This window comes from Poecilia mexicana, unplaced genomic scaffold, assembly GCF_051168715.1.
Source record: "Poecilia mexicana isolate PSO_F unplaced genomic scaffold, ASM5116871v1 scaffold_14, whole genome shotgun sequence".
NCBI lineage: Eukaryota > Metazoa > Chordata > Actinopteri > Cyprinodontiformes > Poeciliidae > Poecilia > Poecilia mexicana.
In genome coordinates, this window is record NW_028263383.1 from 29165973 (window position 1) to 29191760 (window position 25788).

At 41.5% G+C, this 25788-nt stretch overlaps 1 protein-coding gene across 2 annotated transcripts in view; it reads right to left on the reverse strand.

Moving 5' to 3' along the window:
* LOC106909055 (glutamate receptor 4) overlaps positions 1-25788 on the reverse strand; it is a 95202-nt gene that overhangs the window by 2764 nt on the left and 66650 nt on the right. The window contains exons 12-15 of one of the 2 annotated variants that reach the window (XM_088012465.1): positions 15828-16026; positions 13819-14066; positions 6995-7109; positions 3989-4126 (exon numbers count right to left, since the gene is read on the reverse strand). In XM_088012465.1, the coding sequence (XP_087868591.1) occupies positions 3989-4126; positions 6995-7109; positions 13819-14066; positions 15828-16026 (700 nt within the window). Of the gene's footprint in view, positions 1-3988; positions 4127-6994; positions 7110-7589; positions 7705-13818; positions 14067-15827; positions 16027-25788 lie in introns of both variants that reach the window. The other variant, XM_088012464.1, reaches the window with a different exon arrangement.

Below are 25788 nucleotides of genomic sequence, written 5' to 3' on the forward strand. Positions count from 1 at the left end.
TTTCAGGTTAAATTTTTGGATCTTTTGAACAAACTTTATTGCCCAAGTTTATCTCTGAATCTGCCTTCTTATGGGTTTATTATCCAAAAATCAGTTTCAAACAAATTAATTTAAAGGTGACCTAATATGCTTCCTTCAGCAGGTTAGGATTCAAAACATGTTGATTGCATTTTCCACAAAATCATTCTTGGACAAGATTTTATTCTGCTCTGTATTTTGAGCTGTTTTAGGGCCTCTGTCACTTTAAATCCAAATAAGCTGCTGCTGGCCATACACCCCACTCAACTTTTCACACTTCTGTGTGAAAATGGCCGCAAACAGATGCACAATTATACAACTATATGTCTTTGAAAAGCAGAAGTGGAGCGTCCTGCACGACCAACCAGAATGCGGCAAGTGGTTTCTGGTTGATAAGTCAACAACAAAACACTTATCTTTTCCAGCAGTCATTATTCAGTGCAGACAGCGATAAAACCAGCTGAGCAAAACGTGCTTGGGTTGCTAGGTAACAGGTGGCGCTCCACTGGAGTTGCAAGGCAACATCACAGTGCCCCTTGTTGTGACTTAATCAGTCGGTTTTGGAAGTAGTTCATTTTCCAGACAACAAAAATCATTACCTTATTGCCAAAAACCGGCTGGGTGTTTTTTGTGTTGGTCTGGAGTGGAACAACACTCAATTGGAGTTGCTAGGCAACGATGCAATTGTTTTTAGAAGCAGTTGAGACTCAAATTGTTACTTTCCTATAATAATGGCCTACATCATTTTTTGCCAAACGTTTTTTTTTTTTTTGTTGCCTAAAACATCTTGTGGAAAGAGGTGGTGATTTTTTTATTTAACCAAGAAACTTTTAAAAACTCCAATCTGCAAAACCGATGAAAGCATGAGACCTACAGCTGCACCTCCAAAGAGCCAGAGCTTCCCGTTTCCTGTGAAGAGGTCTTCATCAGCATTTCTGTTTGAACTTTGGCTGCATCTCATCAAACGGTGACCTTTGACCCACTTAGATATCAAACTCAATGAATCAATGCCGTGTCTGTCCACACATCAATCAGCATTTTCAAGCTCTAAATACACAGAGTTAGTTTTAAAGATGCTAATTCTTTAGCTGGATCCATGAAAATACCAAAGATGTCACACGTTTGACCGACGGAGACTCTGAGACCCATCAAGATCAGAATCAGCCGATTTTCACCTTCACCTAACCTGTACATTGATTTGTCAGTCAGAAACTCAAAAAAAAAAATCAACCCACAGTACCTTCTGGGTATTTTAACAACAACCCTCTTCGGTGTACATGTTGTTACTGAGTGATGAAGACTCACAATTGACTGTTATCAGCAACAGGAAACTACATTTTCCACATACTAGGTGACGTCTGCAGATGTTTCTGGCTGTGACAGAGTGATTGAGAGCAATACTTTCAGCAGATAAAATCTTAGCAGAATACAGAAAAGTGGCTGTTTTATCTATTTGGAGGATTTAACATCCGTCATGGACCATGCTGGAACTGGTAAACCATGCTGGAACTGGTAAACTAAGGAGCTACACATTCTAGGAAAAGTAGCTGCACTTGAGTTTTCAGTAGACTCTGTTCTACTGGAACCAAAACTTCAACCTTTGTTCCTCCTCCAGCTGCTGTGGTTCTCTTTCTTTCTCCTCTGAGTCAAACCAACCAAACCCTTTGATCAACCTGTTCCCCTCCTCGCCTGTGGAGGCGCTGCACCAAGAAACACTGAAGGAAACAAAACAAAAACCTCTGAAGACACCAAGTGTTACTTCCTTCTTCATCAATTGGAAACAGAAATGGAGGTGTCAGATTTTAGCAGTTGGAGGATTTCTCCATGAGCCATTTACCCAGAATGCCCTGCACTGAAGTCCACTTCTGCTTATTTGGCTTGATTACGTGTTCACACCTCCCCACATGAACCGTCAAGGTGTGAATGTTTACACGAACTGAACTTTCAAACGGACTTAAGTTGGATCAAACGTATTGAATGGGGTCTTTGTTTCAGGTCTTTGCCAGATGTTTTGCTTTTTTCGATTTTCAAGGTTTACTGGCACTTCTTATGTCCAAAAACCGATACTAGTCACGTTGCAAGGTTCTGCTGGACTCAGAAGATTTATCCAAAGCAATCCAAGTCCAAAGAAAAACTTTGAAGACGCCCAGAAATTCTGGAGAGCTAAAAGTTTGACTCTTTGGAGGGAAAACATGAAAGTGGTTCTGCACAGTTCTGTAGACATGTATATGCAGCCACTTATCTCTGTATAAACCCATTACCAACAGAATGACTTCACAGTGATAGGTGCAGGGAAGACAGGGAAGCTGACTGAGCAACGGTGAAGCTAATGAAGAGTTTATGCTGATGGGGGACACAACGTTGGACAGATATAGACTGGGGACAGAGATCTGGAAGTCAACAACAGAAAAGATAAAGTTCTTGGACTCGTCTGGAGGATTCTGTTCCTGAGAACATGAATTTGATAAAGGTTGGGATCATTTAGGGACAGACTTAAGACAGTGTGTCCTTTAGAAGGACAGATTTTTTTCCTATAAGACTTAAAGTTTGAAGTCAACATAAAATGGACAAAAGCTCTGCAATTTGATGTCCTCACAGTTGTAAATGTGAGACATTGATCCTCATCTATCTTTTCTCAAGCCTGAGAGAGAAGCATCACCTCAGGGGTGACACTGGAAAAGAAAGAAACCTAGATCCAGCAAGCTAAGCACTTATTGATACTCCTGCTTGAATCCCTAAACCCATTGGCACCCCAGCAGCCCACATTGAAGATGTTTCTTTATTTTGAGGTGATCAGAGCATTTAGGAGCTTCTAACTGCTGATGGACGTTCCCACATCAGACAGAGGAGTCCAGGTAAGATGGGTCTTATGAAGCAGAGCGATACCAGACCAAGCTAACCTGGAGGCTAACTCTACAACCAGTTAGCCAATAGAGGACCAGCGATGGACACATGGTGGAAAAGGAAAGTTACTGGCTCTGGTTCCTTCATGAGCAAAGAAGAAAAATGTTCTCAGCATTCTGGTCACAAACTAACTGAGATTAGCATTGAAAGACCTAGCAGAGCATAAATTTAGCATAGTCTTGCCAGAGTACCAGAATCAGTTGTTATTGTCACATTTACATGACAAAAATTGTGTCATTTTGTTCATCATTTCTTGATCCCTCTGCTCCTCTGCCTGGACGTGTTCAGCGTAGATCCACTTAGATCTACGCCGGGTGGATGTCCGGGTCAGGCGGACGTCCACCTTTACATTGGCTTGTCCGATGGATATCTGCTTTGAGTGAAGAACATCAGACTATTTGGGAGCCTTGCCAATAACTAGACCAGCTTCTGCAGCGTTCGACACTCAACACTGAATTAAAGGTTGGATGGGGTGCCAATAATTGTGGAAGGTACTGTAGGTTAAAGTAGCAATGCATGTTTTGTTTTGGTGGGAAGAAGGTTTCTGTGTGATGAATGAGGTCCAGTCTCTGTAGCCACAGAAACTGCGAAGCATTAGAGACGACATAAAGTCTGAGGATGACTCATCACGTCCTGTCACACCGAGGGGAAGCTCAAACGCAGACCAGGACGTCACAGCAGCACAAAGTGAGCAGCTAAGACAGGGAGGTGGGAAGCGCTTTGCCACTGGTCACCACAGTCACTCAGCATGGCGGCGCGAGAACAGGGAGGCAAGGCGACAGGTTTCACTTACAGTCTCTGGCAGGGAGCTAGTGGAGGGAGAGCAAAGGGTTGGGTGAAGCTTCTAGGAAAACCACAGCTACATCTTAGCCTCCCCGTCGCTGCCATAACCATTGAAAACCTCACTAAACTCGGCTAAGTTGCGGATGCTGCCGCTGCGCCTGGGGCTCTGGCTAGGCTCGGGACTATGGCGGGGGCTGCCGGAGCGGCAGGGGTAGCAGCGGCGGTGGGAGTGGTGGAAATGGGGGTGTTGGGACGGGGTTTGGGACGGGGACTGGGCCTCCACCTTCATTCTTTTGGCCTCGTTGCGCGACTTGTAGCAGAATTCGATGAGGGCCACCAGCATTGCCAAACCCAGGCCCCCGACGAGGATGTAGAAGACCCCCGCCACGTTGCTCAGGCTGAGGGCCTGGGACGACTTGTCCTGTTTCCAGTGAGGACAGGAAAAACCAAAATCAGGACAAGTTGGTACAGAGAGGTCAAAGCATCAATAAATATACATCAGTCAGAATAAAAGGAAGAAAAATCTCTCTTCAGACTCTCATCATTCACTCACAAACACACCAAACTCATCAAACTGCAACCATTTTCACATTGACCTGAACTACATTGACTCAAGACTAATGAATCAGTTAAAATTTAAAAATAGATTTTCTCACTTACCCCATTTTACTAGAACTGAGTTGTTACTGTTTTTAGGCACAGTGAAGCTTAGTCTAACAGTTTACACTGTAAAAAACACATTTATACTGTTTTCCTGAAATTCTAACATTAAGGGGGGAATAATAGGCGTTTTCCAGGTACAAGGTCCCGTATTGTAGCATAATTAAGTAATTATGTTAACTTCTAGTTATAAAAATTATATATATATATAAAATATGATTTAAAAGAAATTTTACTTCCTGATTTAACGCTCTAAAGCTCTGCCTTCAGGAAGTCATCCCAACTTGGTTCCTCTATTAACCCTTTAATGCCTGATGAGGGAAAACTTTAAAACATGATGGAATGCTCAGAAAAGTTGATTTTACATGATTCTGCCTCTTTTGATTCAACTGAACTTTTCCTGTTTAGGTCAGCAGAAATCAACATTACTTTTTGCTAAATGTCAGAATACTTAAAGAGACTTTCTTCAGAGTCAGAAGTTTCTCAGAAAGTCTTCAGACTTTGGTCAAGCATTGTGGTTTTCTTTCGTCAGGATTTTTACCATAGGTTAATGGAGTTTTGGCCCATTCCTCCACACAGAACCAGTGCAACTGGGTCACCTTTTCAGTTCTGACCATGACTTTTCTGTGGGACTCAGATCAGATTCAGATGCTTCAAAACATTGACTTTGTTCCTTGAACAACCAGCTTATGGGGTGGTTAGATGGATTTAGAGACATTTATCCCATTAATTAATTAAATTCTAATTTTAAAATAGCTATTTTTATTTACTAAGATTATCTGTTTCTGGTGTTTGATTATCTGAATAATTTAAGTTTGACAAAATAAATAAATAAAACTAAAAAATCTGTAGGGGGTTGAAAACATTTTGTAAAATGTGATTGTCTGCAGTCTAGCTGAGGTTCAACCACTGACTTCCTGTTAGTTTCCACCTTGAGGTAAGTGAGAAAATCTGTTTCCATGTTTTATATAAACTGCTCCTTTAAGTCCTCCCTTTAAAACAGATCCTGGTTTTCATTCCCGACCTTTGAACCCTGATTTTGTTCAACCAGATGCAGCAGATCTGAGCTCACATCCTTCAGGCACATTCAACCCATGACCTGTTGGCACCAAACGGCTGCCTGTCATGCTTACTCTCATCTAGCTGATGCCGTGTGTGTGTGTGTGTGTGTGTGTGTGTGTGTGTGTGTGTGTGTGTAGCGCGCTGTGCTGCATGGATCTGATTGGAAATGTGGAGTTTGCATGCAGCTTTCCTAGATGAAGCCTCCTCTGTGCTGCAGAGCATCAGCAGAGTGGATCAGTCAAAGGTTCTGGTCATGTCTGAACATGCCTTCTGACCGCCTGTGGTGGTAAACAAAGTGTTTCTGCAGCTGTGACACATTCAGACGTGGCCAAACGTTTTTACAGTGACACAAATGTCGTCTGTTTATTTCAAGTTTTTATTGGTTACTGAAGCAACATGTTGCTGAGAATAGCGTGGTTTCAGAACCAAATTAAGAGTAACCCACTCTCACTGGTGGCTAATTGCTTGTAGCTGGAGGCTATATCCATTGCTAAGCTAGTACCGATCTGATTAATTAGCAATTGGCACCGATAATTGAGTGGCCAGCGCTGGAAAATGAGAAGGAGGCTACTCGCTAGCGTTAGCTTTCAATAGACAAGCTGCTACCTAGACATTCACAACCCATATTTTCTAATTCAAAGGAAACTTTATCGAGACAAATGGAAACCTTGAGCATCGTTAATTAGCTCTTGTTTAAAAACCAAAATGGTCACTCTTCAAACTTGGATGAGATTACCCTAGTCTGAAAAAATGTTTGAAACCAAGATTGTGACTAGCGGAACCTTTATTTGATGTGTGTACGTACTATTGTTTTATTGAACTTTTATGGATCCATTTAACAGGTTACACTGTCTAAGATGTAAGAAAAAACATTGTGGCTTAAGCACTTTATATTAGTCAATATTAATAATTATTGATAAGATTTTTTTGTTTCGAATATCTGAAATATTGCTCTCTGTGACCTTTCCTGTTTTATCCAGCTTTCTCTCTACGCTGTTTTTTTTTAAGCAGTTATGAGGCACAGCACTGCTGCACAACTTACTCAGCAGGTTGTTGCCAGGTAGCCAAAGAGTGAAGGAGTTGCTAGGTAACTAAGAGTGACTTAGTTGATATCACCAACCTAGCTTAACTAGCGGAGAGAGGCTGAGTGGCTATAGTCTTTCTTCTGCCTACATTCACATTTGCTGCCATCTAGTGGTTGGAGTTATAAATATTTATGCCTAATTTTCTACTAAATATACAACTTTATATCCAATGTATGTACGTTATGGAAACAAACCATCTCTACTTAATGCATTTCTTCATATGTTCTTGATAAATTCAGGTATAATGAGTGTAACAGAACAAAGCTAACATGGTTAGCATGTGGTAAAAAGCCGTTTGTGTCACTGCAGAAGCGGGAGGCCGCAGCTGCTGTGCGTGGTGCTCATGCCTCGTGTTGGTCATGCTGTGTCCGCCATCTTAAGCTTCTACCTGCATGTCTGTCATTGGCTGCACTGTCAGCAGGACAAAAAGAGTGCAAAGACACACAGAGAGGAGGGGGGGCACCCAGGCTGGTGGGACTGACCTTACTTCCAGAGTCCTTGGGTCCACACTCCCCTTTATCGTACCACCATTTGTTTTTCAGTTTGTCTAAGACTCCTGCTTCACTCAGTTTCAATACGGCAAGGTTTACGGGCGTTCTTCAAATCACGGGGGGCAGGGAAGGGCGGGGTGGGGAAATAACATAAATAACATCATAGGACATGTTATTTTATGTTATTCAGTCAGAAGAAGCCCAACAAGAGCAGCTCAGTACTCTTCACAAAGTGACGGAGCCAGTGAGGGCCCCACGGACGCTACATGTCTCTTTGCTCTCTGCTCATGTGACCCCAGGTTGGTTTGGGAAAGGGGGCGGAGCTAACAGACATACAGGTGGGGCCCCGGCTGCGTCGCTTTTCTGGAACGGGCGCATACTGCCGGGACCTTTCTGAGCTCAACGACTAGCGCTGCTGGACCAGAACTACCGGCTCCGTTCTGCGTCAAGAACAGCAAGTATTTCTGCTTCAACAGCACTCCTCTTCCTCACGGGGTCAAAGATGGGTCGACCCGGCAGATGCTCCTGTTCCCAACAAACATTTCTCTCCTACCCACATCAACGTCAAAGCGACATCGCGGCTAACCTTCTCGCCACCGCCTCCGCTGCCACACTCTCCTTTGTCGTACCACCACTTGTTTTTCAATTTGTCCAACAGGCCCTGCTCATTGAGCTTTAACACGGCCAGGTTAACGGCACTTCTTGAAAACGATAAAGCATATTTGGTGAGAGGGGTGAGTATGCTGTCCAATTTGGGAGGGGAAGGAAGAAGAAAGGGGGAGAGGGAGGAGAAGTCAGAGAGGGACAAGGGTGGAAAAAAGTTAATCCCAGTTAAAAGACCTGAAAGCTCCCCGAGCCAAACCTCTGCTGTCAGGTTAAAGCTGGAAACAAACATTAGCATCTTTTAGTTCCCATTAGCCACTGGAATTTCAGCATGACAGTCATTTTTCAAGATGGCTGCCGTTTGAGCTTTTTAAGCCAAATATTGCCATAAAATGACCCCCATTTTAATTATTTGGATGAACTTTATGTCATTTATTTTTTATGTTTGTCGTCCTGTTTATACAACTTTAAAATAATATGTAGCAAAATCAGAAAGTGAGGACGTTGCTGTTAGCGAGACTCAAACCGGTCGTCAACAGGAAGGAAATGAAGGTATGAGACACGGACTGAGACAGTCGTCTAAATGGTTAGCATTAGCAATTTTTTTATGTGTTTAGTGGATTAGTGTTAGCTTATGCAATTTTGTTTGTGTTTATCGGGTTAGCATTAGCTTCTGCATTTTTTGTGCTAGTGGGCTAGCATTGGATTATGCACATTTTTTTTATGTGTTTATCAGGTAAGGGTTAGCTTCAGATATTTTTTTGTGCTGAGCAGCTTAGCATTAGCTCCTCCTAATTTTGTTAAAGTTTCGCCGACTGATACAGATGTAATATTCGCTACAGCAGCAGAACTGAGCAAAAGTTTTAAACCAACTCAAAAACAGACAAAAACACGGAAGTAGTTCAGAAAACCTAAAGAACGATGCAGGCGGTAATAAATAAATAAATACACAAGAATAGTTTAAATAAAACAAACAGACCAAATAATTTTAAAATAGCCATGGTTTCTTAAAATTAATTGGTCATTAATAAAACTTTAGTGAATAGTGCATCAAAAATTCTCTAATTTTTTAAGAGATTTCATTTGTACTGCTCAACAAGATTTTAGAATAAATAGGAACAAAAAGTAATTCTATGCTTTAACAATAAAATGAATTAGAAATATTTTATTTCTGCACATTATTCCTCAATTTTGTAAATCAATGCCTTGATTTAAAGAAAGATACATACATTTATGTATGTATCCACAATGTAGCCACAAACTACATTGTGGCCTTTAAGAGAAAAGTCTTCAGATACTGTCTCATTTTAATCAGTAAAGCAATAGTTTAACAGGTTTTCTAAAGCTTTTTAATGTGTATATTTTTCATTTTAAAACAGTACATACTTAATGGTTTAAAACTTTTGCACATAAATACACCTTTATAAAATAGTTAAAACTGCTGAATCAAACAAGTAAACATTGCTGCCACCTAGTGGACTGGATGCAAAGCTGCATCAACATTCACATTTCAGAGCTAAAATCTGAAAGTTCGCTTTTTGTTTTGTGAATCCAAACAGGTTTTATTTGTATAACTAAAAATAAAATAAACACAATTTAAGTAATTACAGAAAGTTGTGATTATAGTACCCCAATTAGCTAGCAATTCAGGTCAAAGGTCAGAGTGTGTTTTAAAGAGCTGATAAAGCTTTTGCTCTGCTGCTGTGACCCAACAGATGAAATACAGTGACCTCCATCGCCATGACAACTGCATAAATCAAATCAAATACATCTCTAACTGTTCCCTACTTCTCATCCTGAACCACAAACATCTAGATATTTTTACATGAATCTGAAGGCAGATGGTTTTATTTAGGGGTGTCAGTTATAATGAGCTTTAAATGTTCATTAGAATTTAAAGTTTATTGATCTTTGATCTCGCCATTACCATTAATTTGATTGAAAATGGTCTCAAAAGTACAATATTATCATTTACAGCAATAAGTTCTGGGATATGGGCTGCACAGTGGTGCAGTTGGTGGAGCTCTTGCCTTGCAGCAAGAAGGTTCTGGGTTCGATTCCCGGCCCCGGTCTTGTTCTCCCTGTGCATGCGTGGGTTTTCCTCCCACAGTGAGTGTGTGTGTGCATGGTTGTTTGTCCTGTGAGTCTCTGTGTTGCCCTGTGACAGATTGGCGACCTCTCCAGGGTGTACCCTGCCTCTCGCCCGGAATGTTAGCTGGAGATAGGCACCAGCAACCCTCCCGAGTACTCCAAGGGACAAGGGTGTAAAGAAAATGGATGGAGTTCTGGGATACTTTGTCATCCAGTGAGATTGATTACATTGACAGGCCTTGTTTGGGTCGGTTTAATGAAATTATTAAGGGTTTCTGAGTCAAATATGGGTGAAATTTTCTGTAAATCTAAAACAGACTTCATGATTTTTCTCTGCCGGTTGAGTGGAAACACTCAGGGTTCATTATAGTTCAGTTTTATTTAGTTGGCTTTTTCTTTGTCTAATTCAGTTTTAATTAGTTTTTAGAGTTTATTTGCTAGTTATTAGTTAAATGTTTTTTGTTTCTAATAGTTATAGTAATAGTTTTAGTTTTTTCACACCTTGGTAAAAGGTCAATGTATTGTGGTTATTTTTACACTGCATTTACATTACAAATACTCAAATGGATTAAATTTGTGGACCAGCTTAGCGTAGCGTAGCCGCCAGGAGGAAAACGGAGAGCCGTAATTCAGCCGACATAAACTGCTTGTTTCACATCAGTTTAAAAGGTTGATTAATAGATACAAATAAACATAAATACGAATTTAAGTATGTTTTAGTTATATTTTTCCCCATTAACATTTTTATTTATATTGCTTAACAAAATGTTTTCTCCAGTTCAGTTTTTGTAAAATTTTAACAAAAAAATAATTTAATAATCTTGGGATCGTCTCCAGGGTCCAGAGGTTTGTCTCCTGGTGCGTTCAGATCCTTTTCAATTCTTTGCATCATTGACAAAATGAAACATTGGTAATGGCAGCAGATTGCAGACAGAAAGCAGCATGATGCTGAGTCAGAGGAGCAGTGTGAACGTCCAGCCTGCTGCTGCTGCTGGTTTCCCTGCGGGCAGAGCAGGAAGTGACAGGGTGATCCCGCCCCATCCACAGGAAGCAGCCTGGAGGAGAGGACCACCAGCATCTGTCACTGAGTGCAGTTTACTACAGCTTACTATAGCTTACTGCAGTTTACTACAGCTTACTAGTTTACTACAGCTTACTGCAGTTTACTATAGCTTACTGCAGTTTACTACAGCTTACTAGTTTACTACAGCTTACTACGGCTTACTGCAGTTTACTATAGCTTACTGCAGTTTACTACAGCTTACCACAATTTACTAGTTTACTTTAGCTTACTGTAGTTTACTATAGCTTACTGCAGTTTATTACAGCTTACTGCAGTTTACTACAGTTTACTTTAGCTTACTGTAGTTTACTATAGCTTACTGCAGTTTATTACAGCTTATTGCAGTTTACTACAGTTTACTTTAGCTTACTGTAGTTTACTATAGCTTACTGCAGTTTACTACAGTTTACTATAGCTTACTATAGCTTACTGCAGTTTACTACAGTTTACTATAGCTTACTGCAGTTTACTATAGCTTACTGCAGTTTACTACAGCTTACTGCAGTTTACTACAGTTTACTGTAGCTTACTGCAGTTTACTACAGTTTACTTTAGCTTACTGTAGTTTACTATAGCTTACTGCAGTTTACTACAGTTTACTATAGCTTACTGCAGTTTACTACAGTTTACTATAGCTTACTGCAGTTTACTACAGCTTACTGCAGTTTACTATAGCTTATTGCAGTTTACTACAGTTTACTATAGCTTACTGCAGTTTACTACAGCTTACTGCAGTTTACTACAGCTTACTGCAGTTTACTACAGTTTACTTTAGCTTACTGTAGTTTACTATAGCTTACTGCAGTTTACTACAGTTTACTATAGCTTACTGCAGTTTACTACAGTTTACTATAGCTTACTGCAGTTTACTATAGCTTACTGCAGTTTACTACAGCTTACTGCAGTTTACTACAGTTTACTATAGCTTACTGCAGTTTACTACAGTTTACTATAGCTTACTGCAGTTTATTACAGCTTACTGCAGTTTACTACAGTTTACTATAGCTTACTGCAGTTTACTACAGTTTACTTTAGCTTACTGTAGTTTACTATAGCTTACTGCAGTTTACTACAGTTTACTATAGCTTACTGCAGTTTACTACAGCTTACTGCAGTTTACTATAGCTTATTGCAGTTTACTACAGTTTACTATAGCTTACTGCAGTTTACTATAGCTTACTGCAGTTTACTACAGCTTACTGCAGTTTACTACAGTTTACTTTAGCTTACTGTAGTTTACTATAGCTTACTGCAGTTTACTACAGTTTACTATAGCTTACTGCAGTTTACTACAGTTTACTATAGCTTACTGCAGTTTACTATAGCTTACTGCAGTTTACTACAGCTTACTGCAGTTTACTACAGCTTACTGCAGTTTACTACAGTTTACTATAGCTTACTGCAGTTTACTACAGTTTACTATAGCTTACTGCAGTTTACTACAGCTTACTGCAGTTTACTACAGTTTACTATAGCTTACTGCAGTTTACTACAGCTTACTGCAGTTTACTACAGTTTACTATAGCTTACTGCAGTTTACTACAGTTTACTATAGCTTACTGCAGTTTACTACAGTTTACTATAGCTTACTGCAGTTTACTACAGTTTACTATAGCTTACTGCAGTTTACTACAGTTTACTTTAGCTTACTGTAGTTTACTATAGCTTACTGCAGTTTACTACAGTTTACTATAGCTTACTGCAGTTTACTACAGCTTACTGCAGTTTACTATAGCTTATTGCAGTTTACTACAGTTTACTATAGCTTACTGCAGTTTACTATAGCTTACTGCAGTTTACTACAGCTTACTGCAGTTTACTACAGTTTACTTTAGCTTACTGTAGTTTACTATAGCTTACTGCAGTTTACTACAGTTTACTATAGCTTACTGCAGTTTACTACAGTTTACTATAGCTTACTGCAGTTTACTATAGCTTACTGCAGTTTACTACAGCTTACTGCAGTTTACTACAGCTTACTGCAGTTTACTACAGTTTACTATAGCTTACTGCAGTTTACTACAGTTTACTATAGCTTACTGCAGTTTACTACAGCTTACTGCAGTTTACTACAGTTTACTATAGCTTACTGCAGTTTACTACAGCTTACTGCAGTTTACTACAGTTTACTATAGCTTACTGCAGTTTACTACAGTTTACTATAGCTTACTGCAGTTTACTACAGTTTACTATAGCTTACTGCAGTTTACTACAGTTTACTATAGCTTACTGCAGTTTACTACAGCTTACTGCAGTTTACTACAGTTTACTATAGCTTACTGCAGTTTACTACAGTTTACTATAGCTTACTGCAGTTTATTACAGCTTACTGCAGTTTACTACAGTTTACTATAGCTTACTGCAGTTTACTACAGTTTACTATAGCTTACTACAGCTTACTGCAGTTTACTACAGCTTACTGCAGTTTACTACAGCTTACTGCAGTTTACTACAGCTTACTGCAGTTTACTACAGCTTACTGCAGTTTACTGCAGCCTGGAGCTCAGAAAGAAACTAAAGAAAAATACAAGACTGAGGGATGGATGATTTAAGAGACTGATGATTTGCTGACTGTATGAAAAGTTGGATGGACGATTCGTTGGATGACTAGTTGGATGGATGGACAGACAGATGGATGGATGATTTAACTAAATTCATCCAACTAAATTATTAGTTGGATGAAAAAGTCCAAGGGAGAGCGTCTGGACCTCCAGGTATCCTGGTGAACAGATGCTTCTCTAACCATAAAGAAGGTAATGTGGGGCGGTTTAAGACTTTTACACAGGTCCACATCCCGGATCAGTGGAGTCTGAGGAAGACAGAGCTGGACCTTCACACGGCTCCTCAGAAGAAACACAAATCCTTTAGCTTCATGCGGCTCAGCCACAGAGACTTACCTGGACTGCACACCTGGAAGAGACACAACAAGAGACAAGCCCCACCCCCTTCCCGCATCATCATGCATGCAGCAACCCCCCCACCACAGAAAGGCGGCACGCCAGGGAAGGTGGAATACCATAACAACACGTCGGCCATATTGTTACACTATTCCACCCACCTTAACTGTGAACCCTTGGGCGTAGCGACGCCGTAACCCTTGGAGTCCAGGTTCCCGCCCACTTTCATGGTGTCGCAGGGCTTCCTCTGCTCCGTGTACTCGTTCATGGTGGACTCCAGCAGGAAGGCGTACTTCCCCTTCGACTTGCGGACCCGCGCCACGCCCTCCGCCGTGGTCTTGGTAAACACCGTGGGCTCGGCCGACTTCATGTAGCCCCACATCTTCTCGTAGACGGCGATCTTGGAGCGCTGCGGGGAGTCAGCAGGGTTCAGGAGAAACACACCTCCAGAAGTATTTACCCCCAGGGGTCCAACACACACACACACACACACACACACACACACACACACACACACACACACACCTCCAGAAGTATTTACCCCCAGGGGTCCAACACACACACACACACACACACACACACACACACACACCTCCAGAAGTATTTACCCCCAGGGGTCCAACACACACACACACACACACACACACACACACACACACACACACACACACACACACACACACACACACACCTCCAGAAGTATTTACCCCCAGGGGTCCAACACACACACACCTCCAGAAGTATTTACCTCCAGGGGTCCAACACACACACACACACACACACACACACACCTCCAGAAGTATTTACCCCCAGGGGTCCAACACACACACACACACACACACACACCTCCAGAAGTATTTACCCCCAGGGGTCCAACACACACACACCTCCAGAAGTATTTACCCCCAGGGGTCCAACACACACACACCTCCAGAAGTATTTACCCCCAGGGGTCCAACACACACACACCTCCAGAAGTATTTACCCCCAGGGGTCCAACACACACACACCTCCAGAAGTATTTACCCCCAGGGGTCCAACACACACACACACACACACACACACACACACACACGCACACACGCACACACACACACACACACCCCCAGAAGTATTTACCCTCAGGGGTCCAACAGACCAACACAAAGCAGAAGTATTCACTGCCTTTATTGATTTGATAAAATAAAAATCTCCATTGTCTTTTGGCCTCCATTTTGTAACTACGTGGAATGTTCCGATGTTGCCATGGAGACTGTACTGGAACGTATGCACACGTGGAAAAGCACCAAACCAAAATGAAGAGATTCAGCCGGTCCAAGCATTTGGACTTGTTTTGGTTTTATCGAGTGGTGGGCAGACTGAACAGAGTCATGAGCTTCAGGACCAACTAAAAGAAAATATGTGGACACTCCAGACCAATGTGTGATAGAAAGATACATGAACAAAATCGCTGCTGTCCGGATCGACCCGTACAAGAGAGAGTGGATCTCTGATCTCATTTTCTCAGTTTTTCTCCCATTCACTTGGATTCCTAAAGTTGATTTTTGACCGGCCAATCAGCGATCAGAAGGAAAAGTCGTAAACTATGGCGTTGACTTTCTGTGATGTTTTAGAACTGAAGTCCGCCTGCAGTTTTAGCAATAGCAGTGGAGGAAGTGAACATCTGTGTTTGCCACGCTTCCACGTACTGAATAGCATTAACAGCCACCTTGTTTGGCACGGCTCTTCTGTCTTATTAATTTATTTAAGTTTGAAACGCTAGCAGAAATGCTCTGCTTGTTGATGCCTCTCTTCCATCATGTCGCCTGCCTTACAGTGCAGGTGACATGATTATCTGACGCGATGAGGAACTGTACATTCAAATGATTCTTCTCTAAATAACTACAAAGGCTGTCAGATGGCTAAAACAACAATAAATGGAAATTAAAACGTTTCCATCCACAGAAGAGGCTGTCTGCAGAGAGGTGGCGCTCTCTCTGTGCCTACCTGCCTGCCACACTTTTCAGATACTGTATCATTTCTTGGTGTTTGTGTTGGTCTGCCTTCCTTCTGGGTCGCAAAGAGACAAAAACTTTCAAAGGCAAAAAACAGAAAATCATTTCAGTTGGCAGAAAATAGACCTGATGTGTTCTCCTACCTTCCCTGGGGTTGACCTTTGACCCCTACTCACCCTGAAGAACTCCTTGGTGGAGCCGGAGTCCAGTGTGCCGTAGGCGATGTCGGTCTGCTTGGCCAGATCCTCGGCGCTCTCGATGGGCGAAACCATCCGCTCCACGGTGAGGAAGGCCGCCAGGTTGGCCGTGTAGGACGAGATGATGATGAGGGTGAAGAACCACCAGACTCCGCCCACGATCCGGCCAGACAGCGATCTGTAGGGGGCACCGCAGAGGAAAACCAGAGGGCAAGACAAGAGAGAGACGAATCAGTCAGAACGGAGCGAGAATAAAGAAATAATAATAAAAAAAAAAAACAAGCATAAAGCCTCTATAATACGTAAATATTTATACTGAGGGATAATTAACAGATCAATTTTCAATCAGGCTCAACTCCAAAGAGTTCAGGATGTACAAACATGTCTTCACTGAGGATCTGTACAACTGTTTATAGTTTTACACTGACGTCTGTTATCAGTGACTGAACACAAAACGGAGCAGAGCGAGTTTCATCATGTAGCAAACACAAAGGAAACCTGTTCCCACGTTGCCTAGGAAGGAGTTTCAGTGAGGAGGAGGAAGAACAATAAAAATATGGAAAAAAAAAACAAAAAATATCAATCCCAAAAATGTTTTGTTTTCAAATATAAAATATAAATTAAAATAATTGATTCTGAAGCTCATTTTCTGATCGACTGCCAGTCAAATTCATCAAGCTGCTTTACTGCTCTTGCTAACTGTACCGCAGGGAATCAGAGCCTCTCTGCTCCATGGTAACACCTGAAGCATGGCAGCTGAGCCACCACCAGGGGGAGCTGTATCTCTGTGTTCAGCCCTCATCAGGGCATCAAACCCTCCATGTTCCCACTGATGGAGGCGATTCTGTTTCTGACCACAGGAAAAGCACTGCAGCTCCTCTTCCTCCTCTGGGGGGGCAGACGGATCAGAGCAGCGAGTGAGGAGAACGTCAAAGCAGAAACGCTGCATGGAGGAGAACAAGCAGCAGGGGGCGCTCACAGCACACAGTTCAGGAAAACATTCCCCATTAAAGATCTGCTGCGGTGGAACATGTTGGGAACTTTAGCCTTGAAATGGACTTATTGATGTTTCAGCTCCAACCTGAATACCGATGAGTCTCTGCTCCGTCTGTTTCTGGGGATTCCACTCAGTTTAGCAGGGAAATGTCGACAGAGAGTGAGGCGGTGCTGACAGGGTGCATTGCGGTAAAAATAAGGTTAAAATCATTAGAATGTAAATGCAGCCAGAGAAAGGCAATACTTACAATCTGGGCTTAATAAACTGATTCAGACTTTAAAGCTACAGAATGTAATTTTTGCTAAAATATTTGATAAAACAGCCAATCAAAGCAAAGAGGCAGGTCGTATCACTGTCAATCAAACTCATGTATGCACTGCTAAATGTGCTAATAGAGAAACAACTTACAGTTACAGAAAAACACCTTGTCCGACTTCATTGGCAGCTATGCTAACTACCTTCAGCGTTGACTGCAGGCTGTGCTAGCTGCAGAGTAGCAGAGAGCAAGGAGGAAGATGTGAGCAGCCAACATGGAGGGTGATTGACAGCGCTAAGCCCAGCCTCCTGGCTCTGATTGGTTGTTTCTAATTGGAACAGGGAGGAGGCAGAGATTGATTTTTCACAGATTATTCCTCAAACTGTCACAACATGGTAAATATGTAAAAAAATATATATATTTTTTATAAAGTTACACTCTGCAGAAGAAGCTGGTTCACTGACAGTTGTTCCTCTCCACTGTCGCCTCTCAGGACGTGGTTTTATTCTGCTGTAATATGGATTAAACTGGGATGATTTCTCTGAATTGGCTTCATTGCTTGATGAATGGTGACATAAACAGAAACTGAACTGACTTAATTAGAAAGAGGAGAGTCATCATGTTTTCTGTCTCTGCTGCTTTATTCAAACTGGACCAGAGGAGCAGAGTGTTTCCCATGATGCACTGCTGCGTGTTGGCTGGCTGGTAGCTCTGACTGTGATCCGCAGTGACGCGCCGCTGCGTCCCGATGCGCCTGAAGTAAACAGTCGGTGGAGGAAACCTCAGCGAGTTATTTCCAGGCTGCATCACTGCTTTGCTTCTTCATTTCACTGAAACTTTGTTGGTTCCAGATATTAATCTTCAAAAAATGGTGAAGAAATATTTTGAAATTAGACAATAGATATACCTTAAAAATGAGTCTTTATACATCCCTCATTTTTAAAATTTTACTTTCAAGCAGCCAAACTCTCTTTAGTCCTTTCAGACTGGTGGGATTTTCTTTGGACTTTCGATGCTTAACACTTATTTTTGAGTCCACTAACTCAATATTAACGGTTTTAAACAGAAACACAAAAGATTCAGTTTCTCCCTATTTTCAGCTGAATGTTTGAAAAGTACCAAAGACACAAACAAAATGGGATATTTGCATTTTATCTGCTCTTTAGGAATGATTTCTGTCCTCCACTTATTCATTTTCCTCTATTTACTCAAATTTTTAATCAAGTTAAATCTAAATGAGTTGCTGCTGGCTCAGCGATTACTTTCACACATGAGAATGGCTGCAAACAGATGCACAACTATACAACCGTACATCTTTGAAAAGCAGAAGTGGAGCCTCCTGCACAACCAACCAGAATGATTTCAGGATGGTAAGTCAACAACAAAACATTTCTCTTTTCCAGCAGCCATTGTACAGCACATACAGCAGTAAAACCAGCTCACCAAACATGCTGGAGCTCAGCTTGAGTTGCTAGGTAACGAGTGGAGTTCCACTAGGGTTGCTAGGTAACGGGCAGCATCTGCTGATTTGTGACGTTACACTCTGGAGGTTTTTGAAACGGCTCATTTTCCAAACACCAAAAACATAGAAATATAGATGTTTAAAAGCCTGGAGTATAAAAAAGTACAAAATGTGAATTTTGCGCATTAGATCTGCTTTAAACTATTTAAAAGGAGCAGAAAAAGTTGACATAATACTTTCAGTTTTTTGTACTAAAAGGTTTGTCAGACATTTCACAAGCTGGTTTCCAGATATGGTTTCAGTGCAGAATGAAAGTCAGTTTTCATGAGGAAGCAGAAGAAAGCTCCATCTCTCTCTGATGCTGAGCTGAAACCTGAATGTCAGGATGTATGAGGCGAGTTTTCCCTGAGCGCTGGAAACAAGAAAACCCAGACAGGAGAGTATTAGATTAAATAAAGTGGAAACTAAACAGAAATTGGCTCCAGAGTTGCTGCACCGCAGCCCGCTGAGCCTCAGGGAGAACACAAAACTCAATATTGGCCAAAAAAAAAGAGACACTTTCAGCAATTAGTTGGTGGTTTTCCACCATTAGTGGAAGTTAAACTCGTTTGTATTCATTAAATAGGAGAGAAGCGCTGCTTTATACTCGGTTCCTCCACATTTTAAACGGCCAAATTCCAGATTTCACAGATATTTCTACTGCAGAGCTAAATGTTGACTTTGATGAAAGTATGACTTTGAAAAATGAATTCCAGAGCTAAATAGGACAAAATATTGTTGTTAATTTTTTTTAAAAACTTTATTAATGGCCCTGGTGCTAAATTATGACTGTTGGTGATTAATAATAAACCCCAATCAAAGAAGAACAACCATAATCAATAAACCTCAGAAAAATTGTGATTGTCTGCTGCCGCCCCCTGCTGGTCAGGTGAACAACGACTCGATGCTCTGCTGGGATTCCTGAGTCAGAAAACTGTTAAACTAATTATAAACTGAGTTTAAAAATTAAACATAAAACTGTTCAAATGATCGTATAATCATATAATTACTGCTGGATATAATAAATAACTATATTTTTGTTGATGTTTCTGTTATTGATGCTCGTTTTGTTTTTGGTGAAATTTTAAAAAATAATGATTGTTCCTCTACTGTAGATAAAATTAAATATATACTATATCCAAATGTTAACTAGTTGTAATATTCATGGATTATACATGTCATAAATGTAAAATTAATTAAAAATAACAGGAGCAGGAGTGTTGATAAGTTTATACACACTCCCATAATATGTAAAAAGTTTTGAAATTTGTTCTACACACTAAAATTATATTTTAAGGAAAATGCAGTTTGGGAATCTCACATGGCAAACTAGCTGACATGCTATTAGCTGGATCCAGGGAAATCATGAATATTAAGCTTCTGCATTAGCGCTAGCCTGGTTTCCACTGAGCCTACTCATTCTTATTAAGGTATATTTGTGGTTTTAACTAATAAAATAGGAAGTTTTAAGCATTTTTAGTGAGATTCTGACACATTTTCTGGCAGTGCGGTGAACACAGGGGTCAGGAGTAATTGATGTTCTGAATTTTGAAACATTAAAGTTGTTGATGTTTCATCTGGATTTGAGTGATGTGTGTGAATATCTCCACACGTCGCTGTAATGTGACTGAAGAGCCACAAAGTGCTTTCTGAGAGCAAACATCCCAGCTTCAAAGCCCTGCTGGAACAATCAGCATATAGATTATACGGCAAATGAAATGCTTTTCTTCTTTCCATCTGCAGCCGTAAAAACGAATCATATGATGGGAAAATCAGACGAAGGAACTTCAGAGATCATAATCAGGATGAAAGAAAAACAAATCTCCCCTCAGGATCATTAATATGCCATAATCTGCTTTATTATCAGTGACTGGTTAGCACAACAACCTAAAGGGTCTATAGTTTTTATTTAATAAAAAGGTTCTGTCGCTACAAAACACAGATTACTGATCCGCTGCACCTTTATTACTTTAAACTTCTGGATTTAGGAATAAACGGCTGACTTTTCAGATAAAAAAATGGAATACAATTGCAAAAAAATCTGGATTTTATTCACAGACTGAGGAGAAAATTATAATTACCACCTCTTAGCTGGTAATATTACATAGATGAATATGTTGCTAGTCTAATATTCCAAAAGACTGTGTATTTGACAAAGACATGAAAGACTTCCTCCAATGTCTTTCCTGAGCGCCTGCTCCCAGATTATTTGGTGTTCGATGCCTCCTAGTGGTCTGGAGGACTTACAGTTTGCAGCGTTTCATACCGGCTTTTACTTTTGCATTTTTTGATTTTCTTTTGCTTCTCTGTCTTGTGGTTTCAGTGGTTTTCTGTAGCATTTATGTTTTTGTGTTTGTGTGTTTTGGAGTTTCATTCATGCATTTGAATCTGTTGGCCTCTGTAATACAGTCTAAAGGTGTTTCCCCCTGATGATCCAGTAGATTAGGTTCTATTGGGACCAGAACTTCATCATTTGTTCCATCTCCAGCTGCTGTGGTTCTTTCTCACTGGTCTGAGTCAAACCAACCAAACCCTTTGAACAACTTGTTCCACTCCTCACCTGTAGGGGCGCTGCACCAAGAACCACCTAAGGAAACGACACAGAAACCTCTGAAGACACTGAGCATACTTCCTTCTTCACCAAATGGAAACAGAAATGGAGGTGTCAGAGTTTAGCGGTTGGAGGATTTCTCCACGATCCATTTCACATGCTAACGCTAGGTTGACGCTAGGCTAGCATGTTTGTTTTGGTTGTATTTACCCAGAATACCCTGCGTTCCTTTTGGAGCAGTGTCTGGTCTGCTTGGCATTCATATATGCATTCAAACCGAACCAGAGTTCACTTCAACCGAACCCAGACTGAGGCTTAGACGACCAGAGTTAGATTCAGAACCGAACCTGACTTTTTTTTGCAAATGGACTGGAGTTAAAGCAGACTAAACATGACTAAACATGGCTTAGAAAACATACATTTTAACAGGAATGTGTAGATTTTTTTAAGTAAAACCAGAATATATTTGCACCTAAACATCAGCCATACATATTTGTTTTTCATAGCCAGAGCATCGTTAGCACTGGGACCCGAATATCAAAGCAGAAGTTCTAAATTGGAGCTCGTCTTTGAAGCTCCAGGCCAGCGGTGAACCAGGCCCAGTGCGAGCCTCCAGAGCAGCCCAGAATATGCGCTGCGAGTGCAGAGAGGCGCTGCTGACATGAGCAATAAGCCATGCGGCAGAGCAGCGCTGTGGCGCTGGATAACAAAAGCTAATTGGCATTGCACTGATGGCGCGGCGTGAACAGATAGAGCAGCTTCAAAGTCTTCCGCCTCTCTTCTTCTGGCCTGCGACTATCTGCAGCCGTCAGGAACGTTGCCTTCACAATCTGAGCTAATCGGCACTAATCAGGAGCAAACGAGCGGCGGCATGACTCAGCAGAAAGATGGTCGGTCAGCCGGAGGAAACCACCTGGAGCAGCGAGAAGCTCCTGATGCCGCCGCAGGAGGGAAAACTTCACCTCTATTCAGCTGGGATTTGTAGTCAATTAAAAGGACTTTGGTGTCACCGTTTCATCTGAGCTCCCTTCTTCTCCCGTAACCATTGGAGACCGGGATATTAATCACTGAATTAATTATTGCGGCCGCCCGGAGGGAGCGGAGGGGGGCAGTAACCCGCATTTAAAGGAGAGGAAGACTATTTCCAGCTCTGTTCGCCCTTCCTGTCAGAGAGGGAGAAATTAGTTAAAGATCTAGATTAGGAAGGAGATATTAAGTTCCTGGAGGGACAGAACCACAGACCGGTCCACACAGAGCTGAGGGAATGTATTCACTCCCTCACTGATGCTCATTTCTTTACACCGTCCAGCGATTTTACACAAATCTGTCTCCAATTAATCAGAACCTCAACAAGCCAAATGCATTTCTTTCAGCTGTTCTTTAAAAGCTCTGGCTCTTTATGAAACTCCACCTTCAGGAACGACTTGTCCCATTTACAGTGAGGAGAGGAAAATCTAAAATCAGGACCAGCACTGAGCAGTAGCTCCTATAGCAGCTCCACAGGGCGTTTGCTAATTGCTGCTGGCTAGTCTGAAGGAGCAGAGTGGGGGTTTCCAAGCTTGGAAACTGGATTTTCCTCCAACATTTTAAGCTCTTAAGTAAAACACACTATATGTATGTAAAACACATAAACCTTCTCACAGATGTTTCTGGGTGCATTTGAAGGTTTTGGTAAAATCTCTCAGCAGCTGTAACTTGCTTTGTGATTGTTTTTGACCTCTGACCTCGTCCCTTCTGGTTTCAGGGTGAACTGGAAGCGAGGGAGCGCTCCTGTTGTTGGACGGGGCCGTCATGAGATTAGCAGTGATGGCAGGAAAGCACCAACAGAGCAGAGGATGAAAAGCATTGTTGAGCTTTAAGGCTGTTATCTGCAGGAAGGCAGGCGGAGGGCGGAGGTGGGATGGAGGCAGGTGGATGTGCACAGCAGGTGTTCTCCTAATCACACACGCCAACCGCTGGAGTACGGGCTGCTTACGTGAGCTACGGTTTTAACGCACCTCCGGATACTCCACGTTGTCTCCTCCTGTGTGGGCGCGGCTGACACGGGCTGATTTCATCTGCCAGCGTTACGCTATTGCTCGACAACAGCAGCCATTAGAGAAGCAGCAGCACAGGACGGCGCTGATAGAGCAGACGCTCCTAAAATAACCCGAGCGCACCAGCAGCAGGAAGTTTAAGCCTGACAAAGCCATTCACACTGAGATGGCTTTGCAGCAAATGAGAAACCGTGGGGAATTAGAGGCTTTATAACCGTCTGAAGGCTTCGCCGCGTCGCAGACAGGAAGCCTGATGTCACAACAACAGGCGACTTCTACCGCACAACAACAAGCACAAGCCAGATCCTCCACCATGTTTACTGGGAACCAGTTTGCCGATCCCAAGGGTTCTTTGCCTTCAAATAATAGAAGAGAAGTTGCAGACATGCAGTGAACAACAAGTACAGAGACGGTCTGAACCAAAACCAGCAGAATCAGTCAGAGCAACACGGGACGTTCGATAACGAGCTGCAGCAAAATGCAACACAGAACAAGCAAGTTTTTACTTTGAGCTACAAGCAAACTCCCTTACCAACTTAAAACTCTCTTCTCAAACAGGAGAATGAGTTCAGCATTTCTGGGAAGCATCATCTGATGTAACAGCGCTGCAGAAAACATTTCAGTACTCATTCTTTAACATCACATTGATTTGTCTCTCATTTTCCTCGTCTCCTTATCTCACATCACTTGCAGCTGTAATCATTTCAGACATACAGTTCCTCTTTCTTTTTGAGTTTTACCCATTTAAACTGGAGTTATGTTGGGTAAGTATAAATAATCGGTACCCTACCATCAAGAGACAGCAGCGAGACTTATCTCTGTTTGGAGAAACAATCAGCATTTCACCTGGGAGACTAAAGCTAAAACCTACACTGTAAGTGTTTGAAATTTAAAACCTTCACAGTTTAAGAAAATGCTATGGTGAGGCAATTTTAAACTGAAAATCTGTAGCATTTCCTTATGCGAGCAACTAAAACAGCTGACAGTGCGCCATTATGTTGTGGAGCGTAACCCCAAATTAGCATCAACAAGCTAGCTGGAGCTTGTCTAACTGGAGATAAGCTAGCAGCTGTCTCCACATGCTACTCAGTGAAGCTAGCTGAGCAGCAATGCGAGTATCTGGTCATATTGCTATTCACATTCACTTTTATTTTTGCTCCCATTAGAAGTTTTCAGTTTCTTCAGACTGACATTTCTCTGAGTGCTGCAAGCAGATTGAGCCACGGCCGATTTCGGCCATCTTTGTTTTGATTTCACAGTGGACTCCCAGTTTTACTATATATTTCAGCTGTTTAGACAGACGGTATGTCCCTATACTGAATTGTGAATAGATTTATCATGTTCCCTAGGTATTCCTGAAAATGTCAAACTGTTCTTCACATTCTCATGTTAACTTATCAGCTTTATGCTGCAGTTATAATAATCTCTGACCTACATTAACCTACAAAGACACACTGCTGGTAACCTTAAGGATTTAAAACACAACACAGATTTTTCTTCTTCTACTTTGCTGCCACAAACTGCTGCTCGTCACAGCAGGGTGTTAGCATTCACTCAGCTCCTATTTGTGTCAATCAGACATGTTTGAAATATTGATGAAGGATTTAATTGGATTGACAGGCCAGGGATTTGAGCACTAAGTTATCTGTATGATCCAGATAATGCAGCCTGACATGATGTCAAACTGTGAATTTAATTGGCCTGGAGGTCATGTACACCCTGAGGGGATGAGGTCTGAGCTTCATCACAAGAAGCTTTTAGCTTCTCTACAGTTAGCTTCATCACGAGTAGATTTGGTTAGCAGTAAGGGTCACTAGATTAGCAATTAAATTTATTACAAGCAGCTATTAGCTTGTCTAATAGCTACAGTTAGCAGTTAGCTATATTGTGACTAAAAATTACCTTCATTCCAAGTAGCTTCACTTTAAATAATTACCTTCAGTACAAGTAGCTGTTAGCTTGTCTACAGTTAGCAGTTAACGTCACTGTGAATCACCTTTGTTACAAGTGTTAGCTTGTCTACAGTTAGCTTCATCACGTGCAGCTTTGGTTAGCAATTAGTGTCATGAGATTAGCAATTAAATTTATTACAAGCAGCTGTTGGCATATCTACAGTTAGCAGTTAGCTTCACTGTGAGTAGTATTTAGTTTGTCGTCAGTTCTTCTTCTTCTTCTTCGCTGCGACAAACTGCTGCTCATCACAGCAGGGTGTTAAGATTCACTCAGCTGTTATTTGTGTCAATCAGACATGCTTGAAATTTTGATGAAGGATTTAATTGGATTGACAGGCCAGGGATTTGAGCACAGAGTGAGCGCTAAGTTATCTGTATGATCAACATAATGCAGCCTGACATGATGTCAAACTGGAGGTCATGTAAACCCTGAGGGATGAAGTTCATCTCAAGTAGCGACTAAATTGTCTCAAGTTAGCAGTTAGCTTCACTATGATTAGCAGTTACCTTCAAAACTAGTTGCTTTTAGCAATGAAGTTAGCTTCATTACAAGTAGCCCATCTCCAGTTAGCAGTTATGCTAATCACAAGTAGTTACTAAATTGGTTCCAGTTAGCAGTTATCTTCACTATAACTAGCAATTACCTT